The 23,921-nt window shown below is 43.1% G+C and overlaps 1 protein-coding gene across 5 annotated transcripts in view; it reads right to left on the reverse strand.

The window, feature by feature from the left end:
* The window catches only part of LOC112554733 (myogenesis-regulating glycosidase-like), a 46,949-nt gene that overhangs the window by 8,090 nt on the left and 14,938 nt on the right, over positions 1–23,921 (reverse strand). For 4 of the 5 annotated variants that reach the window (XM_025222731.1, XM_025222729.1, XM_025222728.1 and 1 more), the window contains one exon: positions 138–302. In XM_025222731.1, coding sequence (XP_025078516.1) covers positions 138–302 — 165 coding nt within the window. Of the gene's footprint in view, positions 1–137; positions 303–14,032; positions 15,444–23,921 lie in introns of those variants that run through there. The other variant, XM_025222733.1, reaches the window with a different exon arrangement.

A 23,921-nucleotide genomic window follows, 5' to 3' on the forward strand; every position in this document is an offset into this window, starting at 1 on the left:
TTATCTAAGTAACAATTTAGAGAAATTTACATTTTTAAAATCTACATATTTCTACACATTTTTTTGCTTTAGTTTCTCCTTTTCTTCTATTTTAGATAGAGACTGACAGTTCATTTTAGTATAATAATTGAACAAACCTTGACAGTGAAGAGAAAATTTCCACCAAAGCGAATGGACTCCACTGCATCCTTGTGGAAAAGCCAGATGGCGAAAACTCCTAGTGCAATGACACCAAACATGATGTACACAGCAAATTTCATAATACGCCTTTTCCGCCGTTTGCTCTCTTGAGCTTGGACAGCCTGCAACAGGTATCTCCTTTTTATACACCATGGGAATTATGGAAGCAGCTGCACAAAATTTTTCTGTTTAATATTACAGTGATGCGAGAACCAAATCTGTACAAAACACCCCACCAATGTTGAAATTGTTTAACATATGTGAACAACAGAACGCCCCAATATTAAAATACTTAGGCAAGTTCATTTTTAACATTTAAATACACATTTTAGTATTTTACTTGAAAAATGTGCAGGCATCTGAAAGAAAGCTGATTTAAAATGCTATGATCATACAATATTTTGATTTTTCTGACATTACATTATAACCATTCATGCTGGTCAACAAAATAAACCACTATAGACAACTATGAGTTATTTCTTTTTGCAATTACAAATTGTCCGATTGCACAGTGTCCTTAGAAGTAGTGCACAGTAAATGGTTCATCATGTCTAGGGTATGTAGAACCCAACCCAATCTTTCAACTGACTTGTCTTCCCTTATAAATCAGATATGGAATTACTGCTAGGTAGACGGAATTTTCCAGTAACCAGCCAGGGTAAATTTTCAAACCCATGCCCTGCTTCTTAATGCACTAACCACATCACTACAAACATATCTCAATAAACTCAATTTTTTAACAACATTTAGAGATATAAAATATATATGTGTGCCTGTGTGTGTGTGTGTGCCACACATGTATAAAGCCATGTTTAATAACACGTAAAAAATTATCTACAGCTAAAAAATTTTCTGTAGTTTCTTATACATGTACTAAACTTTAATTTTAAATCAATTGTTTTTCCAAATGTATTTACCAAATATTTGTTTTACTTCATTTGTTTCCAGAAGGCATGCTCATTTATAAGCAGAGGGAAACTTAACAAAAGCTGCTTATAAGCAGCACCTCCCATAAAAAGACTACTGTATTACAAGATACAACTCTAAAGAAAATTTGAGTACTATACTTAGTGGGTCAGTGCTGGAGTCATGCTGTTACAGGGTCTCCTAAAAGCAACAAACCTAGTTGATTACAGTGAAGGAGTCTGTCATTTGATACAAAATGTTATAATGCACTTGGAAGAACTTTTACATAAAATTCTTAAGAAAAGTGTCTGTACATAACTATCACACTCATATGTAAGTGGCTTTATTGCTTCTGAGGCAACCTGTGTAAGTTTGAAAATAAAATTAAAAAGAATGACACTTGGGTGGAAAGTGGTCAAAATTAATAATCTTTAAAATTGTATATGATGGTTGATTAAATAATATTAAACCTGCCAGAATCAGTATTACAGATTATAGTTTAAAACACAGTAAGCTCACTTAAAAAAAATTCAAATGACAATATAAAATTTTGATAATTTAATGCATTAACTATATTTAACTCTACCTTCAAGCTACATTATTTTTTAACAATGTCATAACTTGTAAGGGAAAAATAATAAATGGCATGAGAATTAAACAGAAATTTAAGAGATTTACAAGTGTATGACAAAACATTTGATGCTCTTGAAAATACTAAATACTGACATTCTCATACTTAGATGTGAAAGATCTGATATTCCATAAGGCTTTCCAGCACAACTGTCAAGCCTAATCTTACCCTTACAAAAGAAAAAAATAGAGCAAACAGTCTGGTTTTTTTTTTTACTGGTCCTGCCCAGCTGGGAGAGTGCCTGAGTGCTGCACACCGATGTCACCTACGGCTGCCAAAACATACAGCTAGGTTCCCTTCTCTCTTCAAGAGTCCAGTCAACCAGTCAGTCTCAACTCTCTTGGGTAAGAGTAGTAAATAATTTTATTAGAACTGGACGCCAGTCGTTCTCTTCTCACCCTTTTATGCGAGCAGACGCCCGTGTGTGTATGTGTGCGCACTTGCTTGCTCGCTTTCAAGAATGGAAGAGGGAGGAGATAGGATCATGAGTGCAAAGGAAAGAGATTGTGCACAGCAGACTTTTTTCTCTCTTCCTCTCTATCCAATTCTCTCCACTAAGACTGAAGCACAATCCCCCATGCAAACTCCGCCTGCGCATCTATACATGCAAATGCCAGTTGTGGGGAAGGCGGATGCTTTCTTAGCCAGGCGAACCGATGCCCTTCATCAATCATAGATTCTATATATCACTGCAGTTGGCTCTGGCGACCTTCTAATTTCCTTTTTACTTTTTCTCGTGTTTTCTTCTTCATGCTGATCCCCTTTAATCAGTATTCATGTGCAATTCTTCTCCGCTTAATTACTGGGCACAAAGACTTTTTTTAACAGTGTCAATGAGAAAAAAACTGTTTGTTTAGAAAGGTCAGCAGAGTTTCTATTAAATTCTCTGCGTAACCGAAAACTCTTGTATTTTTCGGTCAGCAACCTGACTGGAAGGTATCCGGTTACACAACATCTTTCCATTTACAAACACCGGTGTATTTATTACTCCATTATTATTTATTATAGAGTGTATTATTTATATACATATTTGTTAGCTTTAATCAAGCGATTCATTTGGAAAATATGTTCCATTCTAATTTGTTATTGGAAGAAGAAATTACACATTTCACGCATTTTTCACTGTCTCCTTACCGAGTGACCTCAGATTCAGCGAACTGTAAGCGGTTCACCGTTGCTAGGGTATGGTATACTGAAGATAAGATCCAATCCTTCCGTTCCGACCCTTTTTACCTTTTGATCAAGATGAAGGAGCTACCCTGCCATCGGAAACGACGGACCTCGATTCTGATATTAATGTCTAAAATAGCATTCCTTTTACCTTGAATTAACCATTTTAACACAAATTCTGTTTTTTTTTTTTTTTAAGGTTTCTAACAACTGTGGCTGCAAAATACGAATGTTGAATATCCATGGGGTAAACTAGCGGTCGCTCTAGTAACCATTCCTCTGTTCTGTTAGTCTGCTTTAGGGAATCTTTTTTTCTAGCTTTGTCTGACGTTCATCACGAGAACGATCCAAAATGTGTGCTAAGGCGCTCTGTAAGCCTAGAGTGGTTCACATGAGCCCCAGTGGCGAGTTTTGATCGCAGCTGCTGTCTCATCGGGTTCCCCCGACAACAACTGCATCCTGTCAGGCTAGCCCCAGTCCAGGGAGTGCTGCTGCTGATGTGTCGTTGGTCAGAGAACATTTGCCGGCATGTTTCTGTTGACGACAGCACATCCATGCACACAAAGAAATATTTCAGGGATAAATTGTAAGTCGTTTTAGGTGCACTAGGAAATTTGTTTTTGAAGAACAGTATCTTCAAATTATTTCAGTTTTAATAGAAAACCACTGAACCATTTTGATTTTTCGATTTCGAGCTTCCTCTTTGCTCTTTAATAAAACTCCACCCTCTTCTTTTTCGTCAACAATAATTGGCGACCTTTTAAAAAATTGACCAACTCATGATCAAATATGTTCCTATACAATAAACGAAAGAGTGTTCATATCGACGTCAGGCCTTTCACGCAAGAACTCAGACCCCAGCACACACGTCCCCCACCTTGTGCTACAGCACACGTGTATGGAGGGGGGTTGGGGTTGAGGTGAGAGAGAGTTTTATTTCAGAGGCAGTAAAGTAAGAATTCCCCTTTTTATCTTCCCATCGAAAGAGAAACATTCGAAGCTTTAGTCTACAAGGAAAAGACCGTAAGAGAGGCGGATGGGAAGGGAAAGAGGTGAGTGAGTTTGTGAGAGTGTTCATATCTAAAGACAGTCGCGTTCACACGCCTAACAGACCGCTGTGTGACGTACCTCTGTGTTTCCGTCTAGTATTGCGAGCGCATATATCACGAACTTGTATTACTGGACTGCTGGCCGATGATTTTTTTTTTCCCCAGTTAACTACTAAAACGGGGCAGGAGTGTACAAAGCTTCCGGTTTATTCACATTTCAGATTAACTACTGCAGTTTTGTACAAAGCTTCCGGTTTGGTAACATTCATTGTTTAGGCTCGCCGAGACTAACAGAAGAGAACTTCGCAAGAGGCTATAAGCGTTGGTCTCGGCAGACAGACAGCAATCCACTTATACACGTCCGTACATATATCTAAAGCGCTTTGAGTTCCACTGGAACTGGGAAAAGACTTTAAATAAATGTGCTTTAGCAGAAGTAGTAGGTAATTATAGAAGCAGGGAGAAAGCAAGCTAAGAAAAAAAGCAACAGTAATTTTAAAGAGCGACATAAAGAGCACCCGGGATGGTGCAAAAGAAAAAAAAATCACCACACTGAATGGGATACACAAGGACATTGAGAGGAAGTGCAGCTGAACAAATGAGATATTTTGAAAACGAAACAGAACAATGACATAGTACCCCCACCCCTATTACAAAACTCGATAATCAAAGGAAGAGCGAAAAACCATGTTGCTCTTTGCTTTTTATAGTTTTGGGTGTCCCAAGAATAACCTTCTGAAAACAAACGTGGATTCTGCTGAGCGATTCTTAGAAAGCAATTAACTCGAACTAGAAAAAAAAAGCAACACTATTAATAATTCAAAACTGTTTTCAGCTACATTCTGAAAATTATTGAGCTCGCGTGTCTGTTTGTGTGAGTGAGAGAGAGAGAGAGAGAATGTATCTACAATCGTTTACATGCCATACGCAATTTTAAACTTCCTCCAGTTTCGCAGGGTCTTCCCAGTAAGTATGCGCGCTCGCGGGTAAGATTCACTGAAGTGCTTTGTTGGTCACGGGGCTACTGGTAGCCACACAAGGCCGAACAGTCTGTTCTCTCTGTTGTCTCTACCGGAAGCACGACTCGGTGGAAAGCTGAGCGAGGACACGTGCCCCGACTCACAGGGCATCCAAGCACGAGCCTCTCTGCTGCCCTCGCAGACAGTAGACAAGGTGCTACGGCACTTCCCACCAGACGGCTGGGGCTCGAGCAGTGAAGGCCTGTGTGGCTGTGTATAGACATCAAGGCAACGCCAGCGGACTAAGAGACTACGAGGCTTTTAGGTCAGACAGCGCTAGGAAAAAAAAAATACGCCTGTATGACCATATATGCGATTGATCGATTGATTGATTGAAAGCTTAAAAACAAAATCCTGAATGCCGTCGTTTGACATTAAGACGAAGGATTTCGACCACGAGATCCTTCCACACGGGTCAGCTGTCCTTGAAGACTAAGCCGGATCACGAAGACGGGTACTGTCCTTGTGGACAAGACCAGGCACGGAAAGTCTGACTTTGTAGAAATACTGAAATCATCGCCTGCTTATGGGTTCAAAACCCAACAGAGCCTCGATAACTGAAGATGACCTCGCTTTTTATGATTTGGAAGGAAGGGAAGAAATGCCATAACTCCTCTACAGGATGGTTGTATGCCAAACATAAGTTGCTAACGACTTGTTCTCCCTTTCCTCTAGTTTGCCAACAGAGTGGCACAATCAAGACGTGTAATTACCCTACCCCAACACATTATACTGTAGCTTGGTAAACAAAGGAATAAGCAATCTCCTAAGCTGAAGATTTAGCGAATATGTCTATGTAATGGTTCTGTTTAAAATATGAAACTGGCTTGAAATATCGTTGTTAAAGGTGAGCTGAACACGAATCATGTTATCTTAACGACGATGTAAGAAAACTGTGCCAGGCTTGACTTGGGTTTTATTTATTTCTTTATTTTTTAATTTTCTAATTGACCTTATTTCAAAGTCGTCCAAGTTTTGCCCGTTAACACACGCTTTTAGTCTCAACGGAATGCCGTTTCCGAAATCTGCAAACACTGAAAGTGCTTGGTGTCAAAGTTTTTTTAAAATATTTGCGCACGTCTCGTGAAGCAGAAGCACGTGCTCTGTGTGCGTGTGTGTGTGTTGGGGGGGGGGGGGGGAAGCAGGGTGAAACCTGTCTTCGGCTGTGCAGCAGAAATGTTTGGAAAATAAATATAGTAGTCGGTGGCAGGATTGACACCACAGTCCGTTAAATCGATGTGAGTGCTGCACAGCCAAAAAGCTCCCGTGATGTCTCCGAAGTGCCCGCACAGAGAGCATCGATCACAAAGTGTCTGAATTCTGAAGCGCAATGAGTGAAGCTAATGAGGACAAGCTGCACACAATACGAAAATTCAACATGGCTGACACAACAAGACCTTGCGTAAGCGTTTGACAGCAGCGCAAGTGGACGTGTGTGCATGTATGCGTGGGTGTACGCGTGTTTGTGTGCCCGATTCTATGACAGGAAACGATTTGAAAACCAAAACGTTCTCTGGAGATTAAGGGAAAGAAAAAAAAGGGGGTATGGAGAATCCACCCTAAACTGTTGGGACCTCGAAAGGATGAAAATAGCTCGTCCCTACAAAGAACAGTACATGGGATGAAAATAGCTCGTCCCTACAAAGAACAGTACATGGGATGAAAATAGTTTGTCCCTACAAAGAACAGTACATGGTCAGCTGGTAAATCTGTCTTGTGTCAGCGCCGCTCGTGGGTGTAAGAGGAGTGACACACACCTTCGTCGATCCAGCGTCTGGGTCTTATGTCCAGTCAATGAATGCCTGTCGCCATTGCTTTCACATCTGTAATTCGGTTACTGCTACGTATTCACTGGGAAAACAATTTACGAGCGCGCTTGTTCTCCTGTCAGACGATTTTACGATGCACCTGGTGGCAGAAGGCTGGATTTTCTCTCGAGCGAACGAGCGCGCGGGCTTCCCGAGGGAAAGAGCGGGGATTTTTTATTCCCACAACTACTCCGAGTTGCATATTTATAGAGGAATGCTCCTCGCAATGAATAGCACAAAATAGGAAAATAGCGAAAAATAAATTCAGAAATAAAGAAGTAATCTGGAAATAAAACATGGAGACATCCCTACTCATTAAACACACACAGTGAGATGGGTGATATTGGGAAAACTGCTAATAAGGAAAGATGTTGACGAAAGAAACCTGTTTATACCCAAACTGCAATAGCTAAAGAGTGAATACAGTACAAAGGGACTGGGTATATATCGTTCTTAACCGGGCAAAGTGCAGAATCCCCATGATCCCATTGCATTGATAAATGTATTGACAATGTATTTGGAAGCAAGTCTGGACTTCGCATGTTGATCAAAGTTCGAATGTGCCGAACTCGTTCGTCCTCAGACCATTGGTTTTCTGGGACCTTCACACACAAATTTACCAAATTTGTTCAAATGTTCGATCAGAGTTGTTCGGTGGTTCGACGACAATTGGTCGATTAAAATGGGCCATAAGGAATTCCATACTCTGAAAAATGAACAGAAGAATAATTGGTGTCCACGCTTTTTAAGCGAATGTGTGGTACAAACAGTATCTACGATCGTGAATCAGGGGATCTCTGCTGGTAGGGCTTCGGAGGGTCTATCAGGATGGTGATCTCATGGCCGGGAAGCACGTATACGCGACAAATCGCAACATGTGAATACTTTCATCGCATTTCAATAGTTGTGACAAATGTAAAGCAGTTGTTCCTCAGTAACCGCATTTGGGGGGTCGACGCATGCGTTTAAGCATCCATAACATAAAGTATACATATACCTGTTTAGATAAAATTATTGTTCAGTGGTCTGTTGGGCCTGTGAGCACGACTCTCTTCCTACACGAAAATGTATGCCATACAAAACACAATGCACATAAATTTGATGACGATGACGATGATGATGATGACGACGACCATTATCTTTCCCTTTCTCTTTGAACTATCTTCGTTGAAAGCTTTCAAAACCGACATCAAAAGCACTCAATTTTTTATTTATGCACTTTGTTCATGGTTGGTTGTTTTGTTTTGCAACGGTGTCATCTGTTTGCTGATGCTTATGTTTCTCGTACGGACTATCGGTTCGTTTGTGGTCTTTGTGTGCCATGTACTGAGCTTTCATCCACAGGTAAATGCGCCCTACATTTTCTATTTATTATTACATTTTTAAACTGTGGTTGCTAATGTAGAATAGTTGTTTCATGATTGCAAATATTGCTAAGTCAAGAATACGATGTACACAAAACTAACAGTGGCAACATGCACACACATCCCCCTCTTACTTTTGCACCTTGCCTTCTAGCGCTATAAATACTCAATAATTAATTTAACAGCAACTGTGGTTGCTAATGTAGAATAGTTGTTTCATGATTGCAAATATTGCTAAGTTTTTATCAAGAATACGTTGTACACAACTGCTAGTAATGTTATGGAAATTTGATTAAGCAATTTCTCGAGACCCCGTCAACCTTTAAAAACCACATTCAGATTTTTATCGTGGTGCTCGGAGTGGCATTTCACCAGCTGTCGTACCACCCATCCTCCGGCCTGGGCGTGAGCGCGTCACGTGGTCTGCACGGCCTATGGTTTCCAAACTAACAGTGGCAACATGCACACACATCCCCCTCTTACTTTTGCACCTTGCCTTCTAGCGCTATAAATACTCAATAATTAATTTAACAGGAACACAATTAAGATATAAAACCACATCACACACACGCTTGAAATATTCCTCTTATTTTTTGCCAAACGCTAATGAACACAAATAACACACAATAACTTTGAATTATTGATCTTGCCTTTTGAATGCATGTTATACAAGCAATTTTGATACTTTAACTAATTTTTAAAGTTTAGGAAATATTTTGTCGAACTTTGGTATTTTCGAGTCATTGATTCAGCCGCGATGTTAGTGACTCCTTCCTGTCATGGTCACGTCACGTGACCTGAGAATCCTTATGAAGTCCTTTCGAAATCGTAATATAAAAACAAACTGCCCCGGTCTTATTGATGTCGGTCTCATCAAATTCCTCGCACAACTGACTTTATAAAAACCTTCAAGAGCAGAACTTGTTGGTCAATAATCAAAAGAACCCCCATCATAGCAGGACGAGAAAAATACCCGGTCTGAGCCAATGCAAAGCCTTTTCTCGACAAGTTCTGATTTGTCAAATGCGTTTATCTTCACGTTGATTGTAGCTTTCCTTGATGTACCCAATTAATGTCATGTCCGGTAACCATCAAAGTGTTGTTAACGAAGCTAGTTTTGTGTGCGGGGGTTGGGGTTGGGGTGGGTTTTTAGGGTGGAGTTTTATGAATAATAACTTTAAAAAAAACCCAACAAACAACATAACAAAAATTGGCGATTTTAGGGAGGAATAAGTGGAGTGCTATAATGGTGTCTTGATAATATGGCCAAGCTGTCCTGAAGAGCTACAAATAAATTTGGCAGGACCTGTCGGTGTCAACTTCAGGGGCGTTTAATAGTTGCTACATCCGCCACGCTGGGTTGGCGGCTCACCGGCCGAGCGGAAAACGGATCCAATAAGCACCCGTCAAGCATACTGGCACCAGAACGAGATGTTTACCCATCAGACTTAAAACTTGAAAAAAATGTTTCAAAAGCGTAATTATTTTTGGAATGATCGATTTAGAAACGTTCGCCTAGCGTTGCCAACAACAGCATTTATCATTTTCAACCTTGCTCGAATTGATCTTAAAACGAGTTCAGCAACATGAACTTAACAATGTCTCAGCATGTTTATTATGTCCGTGACTGGTACGTCAGCCTTAAACTACGAAGTCTGCAATTATCCGACACCATTACTTATACCTGAAGTTTCCTTGACCGCAAAATTGGATACCCAAAGCTCTCTCTCTCCCACACACATTCGATGAGTGATAATATGTGATGAATGCTAGTAGGATAGGAAGGAGGAGTCTTGAACAACGAGGTCTGCCTGCACAAAACTAAAGCACTGACGCCACTGCCCTAAAGAGGCGAAGAACCACAACTCTAACGAGAGTGCTACAAGTACAAGTGGCAAAACTGTTATTTAACAAGAGATAATTACCTGTAATCAACATACCAGTGGATCTCAGTTGTCAAACTCTCACAAGCAAGTAAACATACACACAGCAGTGATCACGGATGATTTCAATACGTGTTGCCATCCGCAAGGGGAACAATCCTTCAATCTGCTTTATGAAGGATTAAATCCACACTGCGAGACCATATTTTACAGCTATAATTTGGACATCAAGTTTATGATGCAAACATCAGTGAGATCAGTTAGAAAATGCTAAAAAGTCTGTCCGACAGCTTGTGTCAAGAAAGAAACTTTTTTTTAAAAAAAAAGCACCCAACTTCTGCTCCAAACTTAGCCAACTCCTAGAAGAAAATTGCCAATGATAGCTCGCAAGTGGAAGTAACTGGAAGATACCCAGCAAGCTAGCTCAGGACCATAGCCTTCATATGATGCAGCACGGAAGCAAATTAAGTCTCTCTCACACTCTTGGCATAATGCAGCGCGTAAATGAATTGTTATTTCTGTCGCACCCTCGCAAATATCAGACACTCTTAGCAACACATCTTACTGGGAGCTGAAATAGCGGCCTCTTTTTTGTATTATGTGCGTCTAATTTACCCTTTCTCGTCCGATCTATTGTCCCAGGGTCCATTTTTGCGCCCGGACTCTGTTTATTTGTTCATTTTCCTTCGCTTCCGCTGTAAGCATGGACGGAGACGAGTGACTTTATTCGCTGTTTATGCAAATGTGCTTGTCGGATGTCGCTGATATTAAACAGCTTCCCACCTCCACCCCATGCTGGTTAGTTCATTTCGGGGCAGACCGTCACCGGTTTAAGACTCCCGCGAACCAATGTCTCGAAACCTTTGGCCACCTGTAGCTGATGGATACCCAACTCAGAGAGAATGGTAACAGGCGGCAAAAGGAGACGGCTGGTCTTGTGGATAGGGGGAGGATGGTGTTTTACGCCGAGTCAGCTACTAAGCTAAGTCCCTTTTATATGCCAAGTCCTAAACTCAGAGAACCTCTTCCGACTCAATGCCCACCACTTATGGGTTAAAGATGAAGTTGTTACTATTATTGTTAGTCGGAAAGTATGAGTGGCTTGGCTTAAATTCTAGCTTCTGGCGTCACCGTGTGCTTCAGCCTAACAAAAATGGACCTGACGACCTCCTTTGGCAGGTGAGAAATCCCAATGTTTAAAGACCTGCAGGTCGCGAACAACACAGTTATTCGCTCAGACTTAATGCAATGTGTTGTAATGGCTCACACCTAGCCCTTTGAAAATAATTCTGCACCAGGGTAAACCTTTAGGCTATCACTGTCTCTGAATGGTTGTTATGCTTCTAAAGACGGCTGACGACTCCTTTGAAGTACCCGAAGTAGATGCTGCAGCACCTCACAGTATGGCATCCTCCCTTTTTTATTTAAAAAAGAAAACAGTAACAAGAACATTATCTCTGTCAACACTATGCAACGTTTTACTGTTGCCGAAGTTTGAAGAAATTACCCTTAAAAAAATATCTGAAAGTAAATATAAAATAAGACTGTTTGGACAAGAAGACACGGTCTTGGAAACTGATTCAGTCATTAAAATTTGTTCGAAAATATAGCTTCTGTACTTTGCTCATTCCTTTAACCTTTCTGGCTGCTCTGTCCCATCGTTTGTTACCATGTTCATACCATACCATGTTCATTCTTACTTATCTCCACGAAAACTTGGTTTGGGTCGGTCGTCGAATCAGTGCTAGCGTCTGCGAATATGTGCCACCTACGGCTGGGTCCTACTTTTGCATCCTCATAAATGAAATATACAGATATACATACCAACTACATGAATATTGTAATACTATAATAGAATTTAATAGTTACATACTACTTGCGAAACAACATGACGCACTCTTTAAATAACTTCTAGTTTTCTTTAGGATGCACTCGAAAAATACTCCTTGTATTATTTCTCTTTTCTGTTTATACTTATTTAATTGTAACACATACAACCATACTACCACTTTCCCATCAAGAAATGTATGATTGCTGTGTTCTGTTAATTCATTTGAATCGTAACACACACACACCACTAATTACGCCATTGCCCACAAAAACACTTTCTTTTCTCTGTAAGAGAATCACCTCTGGCAGACTGAATCATCTCCGTGAGACTGAATCCTCTCTGCGCGCGCATTAGTGCGTGTGCACGTCTTGGAGACTAGAAAGAGGGAGGGGGATGAGGAGGAAAGGAGAAAGGGTGCATAAGAAAGAAGGAAAATCAAAGGCGGGACCCCAGACGCTAACTCGAGAAGCTAACGACAAGGCCCACGCACCAACGGCCAAGACATTAGATGACGTAAGGTCCCTGCCAGCAGTGGACCGCAGCCAGTCTTAGCAAAGGTTCAAAGCGAGACCGATTTGATCTCACGCACACGTGCACACAACCCACCAAACAACCCCCGATCTACCTCCAGCTAGAGGGCGCTGCAGATTTTGCCCTCCCATGGTCCAGCCCACAGTTCAAGCACTTAGCGTTAACACTATGCAGATAGGGATCGTCAGACACACGGACCAGTCGCAAGCCGAATTACATGAGAGAAATAATGAGAAATAATTCCTGTAAAGGAATGTAAAATACTTCAGCGGATAACGACATCTAAGCTTATACTTTAATCTCAAAGAAAGAAAGGAACAAAAGAACAACAAGGAGCAAAGCAAAACAAAAGATGGAACAAGAAACCAAGAAAGAATCATACAAAAAGTCAAAGAAAGGAACCATGGAACGAGGAAAAAATAGAACAAGAAACTAAGAAAAAAACCGAATCATGCAACAAGGAACAAAGAAAAAAAAAAAGAAACATCAAAACAAAAATTCAAAAAGGAATAATGGAACAAGAAACATAGAATGAAAGATGGTTGCTTGTGTTTTACGCCGTGCCAGCAAGTAAGGCAATATCACGGCGAAAGAATGAAAGAAACAGTGGAATCAGAAAAAAGGAACCATGTAACAAAAGCCATATAAAGAAATAAAGGAACGATGGAACGAAGAAACACGAAAGAAAGAAAGGTAACAAACAAAGAAAAGAGGGAAGAACATAGAATATAAAAAACAAACAAACAATGAACAAAGAAAGAGGGATAAAAAGAAAGAAGACTATTGTGAAAGATGCGAAAATTCTTGAATGATGACTACAGAGTGTGGCGACAGTGACTGCTCATGTCTGGCGCGCATTAACTTCTCCCAGAATACAAAGGTACGTGCTGAAACATGCAAGACGTTTGAGAATAAAAGCGAGTGTTCAATACTGAGTAATCATGATAGAGCTGGCCTTCATCAGTGCGGCGCAAAGGCAGGTCTCACAACCTACTAAATATTCTATGACAGCAGAAACAAATAGTGAAATGCAAGACATATATAAAGTAACCTCAAGGACAACAGAAATGGAGAAAATAATAAAAAAGGAAATGGAGAAGTGTGCATATAACAAAAAATCGCCTCTTCTTACATCTGCAGTCAGTAAGCTACTAAACAAATAAAAAAAACACAGGTCCAAAATACATTCAGAAAGAAACACAGACAGTAATAATGTTGACAATCAATCAGTAATAATACTGATATAAGCGTAAACGACTTTATTATGACGTATATGCCGGCTGAAATTGTGTTTTATCGTCTCTGCCCGCGACCAGCAACAGAGTCACACAAGGGCCAGACACCAATATATACAGAAATACTTGGCCCAGACAGCATAGGGGTCAAAACAGAGGCACATGGGACAAGCAGTACAGACAGACACCTGGGGCTGCCAGCCAGAAGTACGGAGACAAAAGACATATAGGCAGACATGAAAACACATAGAGATGAAAAGAGAAAGAAAAAGTAGGAGCAGGTGGTAACAAGGAAATTTGAGTTTCGATTTTAAAAATAACGGCGTCCATGGCGACAGGAAAAAAAAGAAGTTATAAATAGTCTGCAAGACATCCCTGGCTGTTTCACTACTAGAAAGTTGATCTCTCTAAGGCACAATACTCACTATTGGAATGGAGGCATCGTAGGCAGTGGGCTCCAGCGGCGAAGTCGTCATCTTGGCAGAAGTGGATGGTCTCCCCGCACACAGCAAGCACAAGGCGAGGGTCACAAGTGTGAGCTACCGGTCCTCACAAGCACGTCACACCCTGCGGCCCGCACCCACCCCTGGCCAGCGTTCGTCCTCTTGTCTTCTGTGAGTCACTGTGGAAACTGGCCTCACGTTCCGCCACACAGATACACACCCTGCACTTCACTGTTTACATTCTCCTCCTGTGCTGCACTCACTGGTCAACTCCTGCGACTGTCGGACAAGCTAAACGAATCACCACCGGGTGTGCACTGATTAATACCCTAAAACCACCGGTAAATTACTGAAGGACGGAAACACAAGCAGCTTACAATCCTCAGCGGTGTTCAGTTTCCTACGTAGGTCCACGGACTTGGACACTTCCTGAAGAATCTACAAGGGGGAAAAACACACTGTTACACGACTTTTTTTTTTTTTATCGACACTGTGCCGTTTGGAAACTGCCGCATCATGAGGCACTAAGTCGGCACCAAAGTAACACCTCTCGTGTCACCGTTACCCCTTTGCTCTGAGAGTTCACGCCATGCGTCTGCCGATCAGGGGTGGGGGTGGGGTGGAGGCAGGGGTAGGCCTAGAGCAGCGCAGCGGCGAAAGAACATCTACATTACCCTTGCGATTCTATCGACATCGGCCGCTGAAGCGATCCACTGTGTAAGCTACGAACCGGCGGGTGTTTCGGGCTCTTTCGCAAGGCGGCCATCCCCTTGCATGCCGCCTCCACCGGCCCACGTGAGGCGGGCCGCCCGCCCAGACCGCCCGCCAGACAGGACGGCGAACAGAAGGGCGAAGGCTGGTGGAGGCGTGAGTAGGGAAGAGTTTGGCGTGGGGGGAGAAGAGAGAATAGGCAGCGGGCAGGCAACAAACACTCTCATTAAAGCGAGCAGCATTGATATGCTGATGACAACAGTCTCCAGAGGGACACCTGCAAGAGTGGCGGTCAAGCTCATACATCTTGATGTCAGCAATTCCCATCCCCACCCCCTGACAGAGAAGCCCATGCTTCTAAACAGGCAGCAATAAATAATGCTCGCAAATGTCCAGTTCCACGTCCCGCCAGAAAGAAATAAGTCCACCCAGCACGCTAATAATGTTAACAAGAAAACCCCAGGCTTGCAATGCAGGCCGATGAAAGACAGTACATGTACTGGATGTCCCTAGTTACACCGTTCCATCGATTTTGGCGCATTGAGATCTTTCCTGATTGGGTTTCCTGAGTGATGCACTGCGCACTGACCATTCCACTGCGTCCTTCAGGCTTATCTTCTGTCATGTTTTAACGGTTATAAGGGTAGCAATGCGGGGTACGCACAAGAGGCTTGGACTATGGAATAAAATAAATATTGTTGGTCGTTTTGCTCAATTTTCCCTTATAATTTTCGCTTGCTTCCCAGCGAGAAAGAAGCAGAGACAAAAAAGGTATCTACACTTCAGAGTATCTTTGTTAAGAAGCCAATGGTAGTTCATAGAAAATACAAAGATGTCGATGTGTTAACTCTTCATACAGACTCATGCACCGTCTGCATTTCTCAGCAAGTGAAATGTAGCGGTTTATAACTTCGGATATGAAAAAAAATGGGAAGATGATTCAGGCAATCGAGAACGCATGCCTGCGGAAATGCTTCAATTACGACTGATTCCGTCCGCCATGTATGGAGCACCTCAAGTGGAACCTACTCCGTACAGGACCCAACAACTTTCAACCAATCGCAGTTATTAATCACTTTGACCCTTTACGTCACTAAGACAACGCTATATCATTGGTTGTGTAAAATAAAAAGGTATACATTATGCATGACGTAGAGGTTTCGAACTTAAAAACTATTTATCTTACAAAGAAATATATTTTTATTTAATAATTAGCATTTTCTGCATTATTTTACTTGTCATTTATATTCTTATGCATTTGATTGGCTCTTTTGACACTGCGGCTCTGTATTGAGTGAATACTCATCTAGGCGACCCTTAACCCTGACCAGCTCTACCCAAAAGGCTAAAACTGACATAGGTGCGTACAAATGACTATGGTATCGGCGGGGTAAGGCGCTTCTCTAATACTTTGAAAGGAGGTGGGGGGATGTGAATGCTCATTTTTCTAGAGCTGACATACACTTCACATTGTCTTAGCATTCTTACAAACTTCTCGAGGACATTCGCTGAGAATCATCAGGTCCCAATACGCAGGAGACATACACTTAAAGTCCGCCCTGACAGCTGGTGACGCGCTGGATGATTTTTTAAACAGTTCACATGGGACAAGTCACTGAAGTACTCTCGCACGAATGTCCAGCCATCGTCATCAGTTCCCACAAAGAAAATAATCTGCATCGTCTCTGGTTGACGCAAAAGCCTTTCCTCTACATTCTCGTTATAACCAGTTGTATTGATATACTGATGACATCCTGTTGTTTGTTGTGGCTCCACGGTACTCAACAGCAGCCTTCCGGTTGATCGTTCTCTGCGCTTTCTTCTTTTTTCAGCTTTACTCAAAGAAGAACAGCATCTTTTTCCCATTTCAGCTCACCGGACAAAATTAAAGAAATTGTTCATGCTGCGCCCAGAAAATATCCTTCTCCCCCTCCATTCTCCACTCCCGTCTTCTATCCATGCTACCAAGTGAACCGCAGAAACAAGCTAAGCTCAGGTACAGCATCTTGTAAAATAATCCCCAGCAGCAGAACAAAGGTTCAGACATTTCCACTTGTGAAACAAAGGATCGCGAGAAGGCAGCATCAGCTAAGGCCGGAGACGATTACACATATTGCCACGAAGACGGAATAACCATGCAGCTGCAATGTTTCGATACAGCCACCAGAATAAAGATACAGCCAGGCAGCATAGCGAGGTACGAAATGCACATTACAATCCACTCAACAAATTACGATACACATTCCTCAGAGAAGCTAGGCATCGTGGATTTTTTTTAGTTTTGCTTCGTTAGCTAATTCTCTTTTCTTTCGTGCTCTTAGCCTTCAGTCCGGTGACCTCCAAGAAATCAACTGTCTGCTCCGGATCGTTGGCGGTCCCCCAGAGCTTCCTACCCCTGCTGGTTTCCTAAGGCCAGAACTTCCGGAGCGCTTTTTCTTGGATTGGACAGCTCTGAAGAATGTGCTCTGCGGTTTGTTCCTCGGCGTCACATTCACAGTGTGCGATGTCCAACACTCGCAGTTTTTCATGTTTCGTCCTTTTTACTTCGATAACTGTACACTACGACAATGTGTTGAATGTAGACGGAAAAAGGAAGTTGGAAGTTGACTCTGTGTTCTATGAAATACTGGAAGCAATAAGACAGAAGAATAACAATTAATCTGTTTTCGTGGACAAAGTCTGAACATAGCTGTACACATCTCAACTGCTCAACTTGATGACCAAACTTCTGAAGACTCAACTATTCGCTCCAAAGCAGTTCTTTTCCTGTGACCGTCATAAGCGACTTTGCGAACGTTTGACGATATTTTCCCGGTTAGATTATTACATCATACTATATATATGCATGCTAGCAAAGTAGTATGTCAACATATTAGGCATTTCTTTCAATTTAAAGACAAAGCATATGCGTACTAGGGCACAAGAATGAAAGAAAAATGTCCCTGGTACAATACAGTCTTTTGCAGCTAATGAAAGCTTTTATTTTTAGAAAAGTTCTTTAATATCCTGATTATTTAGAAAATTCTTCTAAGGGCCTGGTAATATGATTTATTCTATAGATCCCAAAGGAAGATACAACGTGACAAGGGTGGACTGCTCCCCTAAGATGGTGACAGCATTAATAGTAGCTGAAATTTCAGGGAGCTTATCTGCTCTCGAAGTAATTCAGTCTGTGTAAAAGTGCAGAAACACTATTACCTGCCGAAATCATGGTGCAAAGAGAAACTTCCTAAATGCCAATCTTCCTAACTTGAACGTTCGTATACAGGCATCCTCGTCGTTTGGGAGGAGTGAGCGATCCTGCGCATTCTAGTGGCATTCGTGTGTAAATCCTCCTACTCCCTAACTTACATATACCGTACGCCGCGTGTTGTTTACGTGTTCACGAAAGTCTCCCATAAAATGTAATCCCAACAGGAGGACTTCACTAAACGCGAAATGAAATGCGACGCATCCAGACACACTCAATCGCCGTACGATATTTAGTACAGGGTTCGCATCGCGGGGACCATTTTTGTACATTACGAGAGCACAACGGACGTCCCTGGCCGGTCGATGAAGCGCTTGCCTGGCGACTTATCAATCATACTTGCCAAAGCTAAAGCTCTGGCTCGTTTGGGAGATCACCGGAGACCACTTGCAGATAGTCCAGATGTCTACGACGCCTGCTTGGGTGCCTCTCGCACGTCAAGGCTTCGCCCAAACTCTCCGGCTCAAAGCATTCCTCTCTGCCCTCTCCGGCTCATAGCGTTCCTCTCTGCCCTCTCCGGCTCATAGCATTCCTCTCTGCCCACCCCTTCTCCTCCTGAGTTTCTTCAAAACATTTCAGATGGTCAAGGTTCTATCTGGATCAGGTCAATCAAATGCATTTTTCCACGCTGAAGCTGTCAAAGATTGGGAAAGTAAAACAGGGCTGGTGTTCTGCTGTTCAAACATGCGAGCATCTCCGACACAAAACGACGACAGGCGGACGGTGTGAGTGGGGAGCCTGGGTTCCAGTCTAGACGTACTGCGTAACAAGAGTAGATGGAGGGCCTTGCTCGCCGGCTGGAGGACCGTGGCGTTCGCCAGAGTACTCTCGATGCGCGAACGATAAAATTATCTCGTTCGGCTTTCACCTCTGTTGATGAGGTGTCACAACTGGAGTGGCGCCCCTCCTACGGACGCCATATTTTCCGTGGCAATCAATGATCAGTTTTTACGTGCGGCCCCCTCCTTGCGCCTGCACCGGCAGATCCCTCCATATTCCTCCAGCATCAGACTTCAGGCTCCAGTCTCCTTGGCACGCGACCTTGTTGACTGACCTCCAACCAAGGCTGTAGGTATCCGCTGAGTGCTCAAGACTAAAAGATGAATACCAAAGTTGTAGGTATCTGCTTAGTGTTGGAGATTAAGAAAAGTGAATGTAATACCAAAGATCTAAGATTCTTTTCTTCCTTCCTTTCTCTCTGTTTTTAAATTTTGTTTAAACTTCAAAGGGAAAGTTAACAGATGTAGCTGCAGTCTTCACATCAAAAATACCCCGGAGAAATATCTGAAATGTACGCACCTATAACAGAACTTAAAAGTCCACTACAGTGTTAAATTTATAACTGTGTAAAACATTGTATGAAATCGCGGCGATAAGCTCCGCCCTGGAAACTATTTCCCCAAATCTGTGTGACTCGAGACTTTCCATTCTTGAGATGCCAGAAAAAATCACTCGCTCACAAAAAGATCCGAACTGTGACATTCAAATGTTCATGGAAAAGTCTGATTGGTTCCTCCTTTCCCACTGGCTGTAGCCTCGACATAGCACATGTACCCACGTATCTTTCTTATGTTCCAAAACAGGGCACCCTGGTAGACCTTTAAAGGAACTCTAACTTTGCTCCCCAAATGAACGGACTATTAAACAGCAGCTGAGTGATTTTCCAAATCTTAGCAAATAGCGCCTTCCGGTCGTGAGTTACACGCATCGATACATCGATTAGTACAAAAAGAGAAAAAATCTGAGACGTGATGTTGACATAAGTATGTTTACGTCCTCAAGGTTACCGCCAATGGGAAAGGTGAGCGAGTGCGTTATCTATAACGGCGCCCTGGGTTTGAACATTTCTGTGCAAAGATGAGAATGTCGATGTTTGAAAGCTTTGTCTCCCAAACGGCACGCGGCTTATTCCTTCTACTGTGAACATTTGTAGCTTGTAACGAATGAAGCCCGTGTACTCGAAGGAGGAAAGTTGCATAATGGAGAGGTCTTTAACATTTTACATGGCAGCAATTCACATCTCTACAAGCACGATGTGATAGTAATTATCAGTCAAATCCCCTGACGTTAGCAAAGCCCACACCCTGTAACCAAAGCACGTCAGTATACAATTACATGGACCAGGGCTGGTTCTGCTTTCCTTTTTTAGAACTTCGACGTCCAGACCTCAACTTTTTTTTTTCCTTACACCAGGTTGCAAAACTACACTTCATTAAACGCTAAAGCAAAGTAACTGTGCCTGCCAAATGTAGAAACAAGTGATCAATTAGGATTCCAGAGCACCACAAAGCTTTTCCAGGCTCAGAAAACACACACACGCAACACCCCATGCATCGATGGAACTCAATAATGCATTCACGGTCACTGAGTGCTTTTTCATTCTTCGATGTTCGCTTGGTTGAAATATCCCCACTTTAAAAAAGTTTTAAGTTTTCAAGCTGAGTTGAATGCGAAACGTCCTGTGGTAAAGGGGGAGGGGCAGCAACTAAGGCTGTCTCGCTGCAAAGGAACCGTTCCTGTAAACAGAAGCCACGTGCAGAGAAAGAATAGCGAACCTGAGACGAGGTCTGAACCCAGGTCACCTAATCCTCACTGCATTGGTGACAGGCGCTAACCGTTGCGCCACCGGACCGCCCGGGAGAGAAGTGGGGAGGGTGTAGAAGGGAGAAAACTATAAATAGCAATGAGCGCATCCTACAAACACCATCAGCGCTGCGCCTCGACGTCAACGCCAAGCTGAGGGGACGCAACTCTTACAGCTCCTACTGTGTGATGCAAATGCAATTCACATCGACACGTCGCGCACAAAGCCCACAAGTTCTACTTACGCCTCGGTGAACAGTCTCACAAATGCTGTAACATGCAAAAAGGCTCGAGTGACAGGTCGGGACTGCTGCCCACCCAGCGGCCGCCAGTTTAGGCCAGACCCGCTCGGTCAACATAAGCCGAGAAATAGGTTGCAGTGTCTTCGTAAAACTTGTTTCCTTCCCCGCTCACCCTCCTGCCTCCACGCTTCCCACCACTCGTAGCCGGGGAACGATTCCGCGCGTTCATGGGCGGCTTTCTCCGACCGAGCGACAGTGAGGCGGAAGGTGATGACACGAGTTCAAGAGGTGGAATGAACCCTGAACTGTGAGGTGATGCACCCAGACTGGCGTTTTACCTTGCTTTCTAAGTATCCATTCCTGCGGATTAGAAACAGCACAGTTGTCTTTCTCCTTACCTCCCCTTTCTCCCAACCGACACCACCTCCAGATCAGCGGCCGACCACGGGGGCGTTGTGTTCGCACTAAAAATACAAACATGACGTGAGGAAAATGAGTGACATGTTGGCACGAGGTTAGAGGCGCTTTCCATTTTACGTCACTGACTATTCCTCTCCAAACAGAAGCAGCATGAATTGATTCGATCCCTATGCGTCCTCCACCACCACCCCAACTCTCGCACCGCCATCCTGCTTGGTCAATCCCACAGCTCTCCCACGAGCAACGTGTTACTGTCGAAACGGAGCGCAACAGTGGCAGCCGTTGGAGAAATGCACTGATAAAGACGTGGCATTGGTTGACCTTTCTGTGAAGAGAAATATAAAAAAAAAAACAGACTTACACGCACTGCCAAAGATATTGTGGCCAAAGACAACCGTCCCTTAAGAACCGGATGTCGATGAGGGCGCCTGGGGGATGCTCGAATTAGAGCCGCAAAGGACGCAGAATTTGCTTTGCAAGCGGTGAATAACGGGGCCTGCAATTGCGGCAGCTCTTACTATTATCTACAGCTATTACAAGGGATGGGGGCTCGGCATTTCGTACGGCAGAAATAATGCCCAAATGGTATAGGTCAGGGTTGAGGAAGTTCACACGAGGATAAGGCGCAAAAGGAAAACCCCCAACACGACGACCACCCTTACCCAGCTACCCCACACACCCAAAGCAAGAGCATGGCTCGTGCACAAGAAACGCAATGCTAGAGCTAGATAACAGTATCTCCAGTCTGGTTTGTTCCATCAGAAACCATGCCAGATTCTACTACACTTGCAGTGATGCGCCTCCCAGGATGGGCGATCACGAGGGTGTGCAGCACACCGCCTGCATGACACCTCTAGGGTGTGACCCTTCAGGCTGCGGTCTCAGTTCGTGGCTTTCTCGTCCTGGCGGCGCGTCGCCAAACGCCTCGTCTTTCTGGTCACCTTCTCCGTGCCGTGGGCATGACATGGCGATCGATGGCTTGATTCATTAACTGAGTCGTAAAACGACGTCCTGGCCGAAGCCAACACCTTTCTGGTTTCACAAGGAAAAAAACGATACGTTGGGGAGCAAGAGAAAACCTCCATCGTAGTTTATTGCGCTCGGTGACGATAAACAACAACACTCAGATACTGCATCTAATCTCTGGAAGCAGTAAACAGATGAAGCAGAAGCAGGCGGTGATTCTTGTGGCAACTGAAGTGTCTTGCTAAATGTGTAACTCTGTAATCGATGGATAAACAACTTTAAAAAGTGGTTTTGAGGTGCAATTATCTCAGCTTCTGGATCGTTTCAAAGTACAATCATTTCGCACAAAGAACAAAAATGTTCAAAGGAAAACAATTACATCAAAAGAAAGCGCTTTTTTCTGCCTAAGATGATCATCTGATAGAGGTAAATAGGTGCAAACCTGGTTCAGTCCAATCCTATATTCGATAATATATTTGATTAGACCACCAATTAATACTTTCGTTAACACAAATCAAGAGAGAGTGGTTTCTAGACACACGGACAGGGGTAGGAGTAGAAAGAGAAACGACCGGCACAGAGTGACCAGCTGAACATGGGGGAATTCAGAAATACCTTTTTGCCGTTAAAGAAAGTGACACGTACATTCGATGGGCGAGCTCACTAAGAACAAAACTCAACAGAACGCAATCACACCAGTCCACCTAGGGACCCTTCATGCTGCACACACAATCGGTCTCTTTCTGTTGCAGACCCCATCCCACCCCCACCCACCCAAACCACCATCACCACCACTTTTCGCTTCTCACAGAAAAGGTGACCTTCGTACCGATTTGGGACCGTAATCACTCGCCATGGAGAACAATTTTCGTAATGATTGGGTTACTAGCTTCCATAGAAAGCAAAAAGCATGTGAGAGAAGCACGCACATGCACGCGCACACACAGAGGGAGAGGGGAGGGGAAAAAAGAGAGAGAGAGACAAAAAAGGAATGGCCAATACTGCTATATCAGGTTCCATGCAGCTACCGCAGAAAATATAGTTCCTTGGCTCAGCAGCCGCCTGCCCGCTGATGCCGTCACGTTTGATTTCCGGGGAAATTTCGAAAGAACGCTTCGTAGATAACAATCAAGACATACACATCAATTCAGCAAGTCTCCCGACAGCCTTAGAACCGCAGTGGAGTTCCAGTGCAAGAAGCGACTAAACCGAAGACGATAACGACTTAAAGACGATACCCACCCCTCAAAGTCTGGAATACAACCTACCAAATAAACATGGGTTACCGCAGCAATTATTGTAATATATAGGTGTTAAATGGCGCGATCGCCTCTCTTCTCGCTCCGTTTCCCAGCTACCATGCTGTTGTCCTTAAAGTAGTCAGGTAAAATGAATGATTCATAAATCAACAGCACGAAACCATCAGTCTGCTTTCCTTGAGACTCTCCAGGCTCGGAAATGCCATCGGTTTCCTTGTTGTCAAGGGCCCAGGGATTATAAACACTGCTCACTCGCACTGAGATGTATAGTTGTTGTTATTAGTGCTTTTCTTCCTTTATAATTCTCGTAATAATATGAAATACAGCCAGTTCGTTATTCTCTCTTCTCTCTCTCTCTCTCTCACCCACTCCTACATGCACAAGTTGTTTCCTTTGAGAGAAAAGCGAAAGACTGTTAATCGCGACATCACAGCCAATAA

Source organism: Pomacea canaliculata, linkage group LG13 (assembly GCF_003073045.1).
Source record: "Pomacea canaliculata isolate SZHN2017 linkage group LG13, ASM307304v1, whole genome shotgun sequence".
Classification (NCBI taxonomy): domain Eukaryota; kingdom Metazoa; phylum Mollusca; class Gastropoda; order Architaenioglossa; family Ampullariidae; genus Pomacea; species Pomacea canaliculata.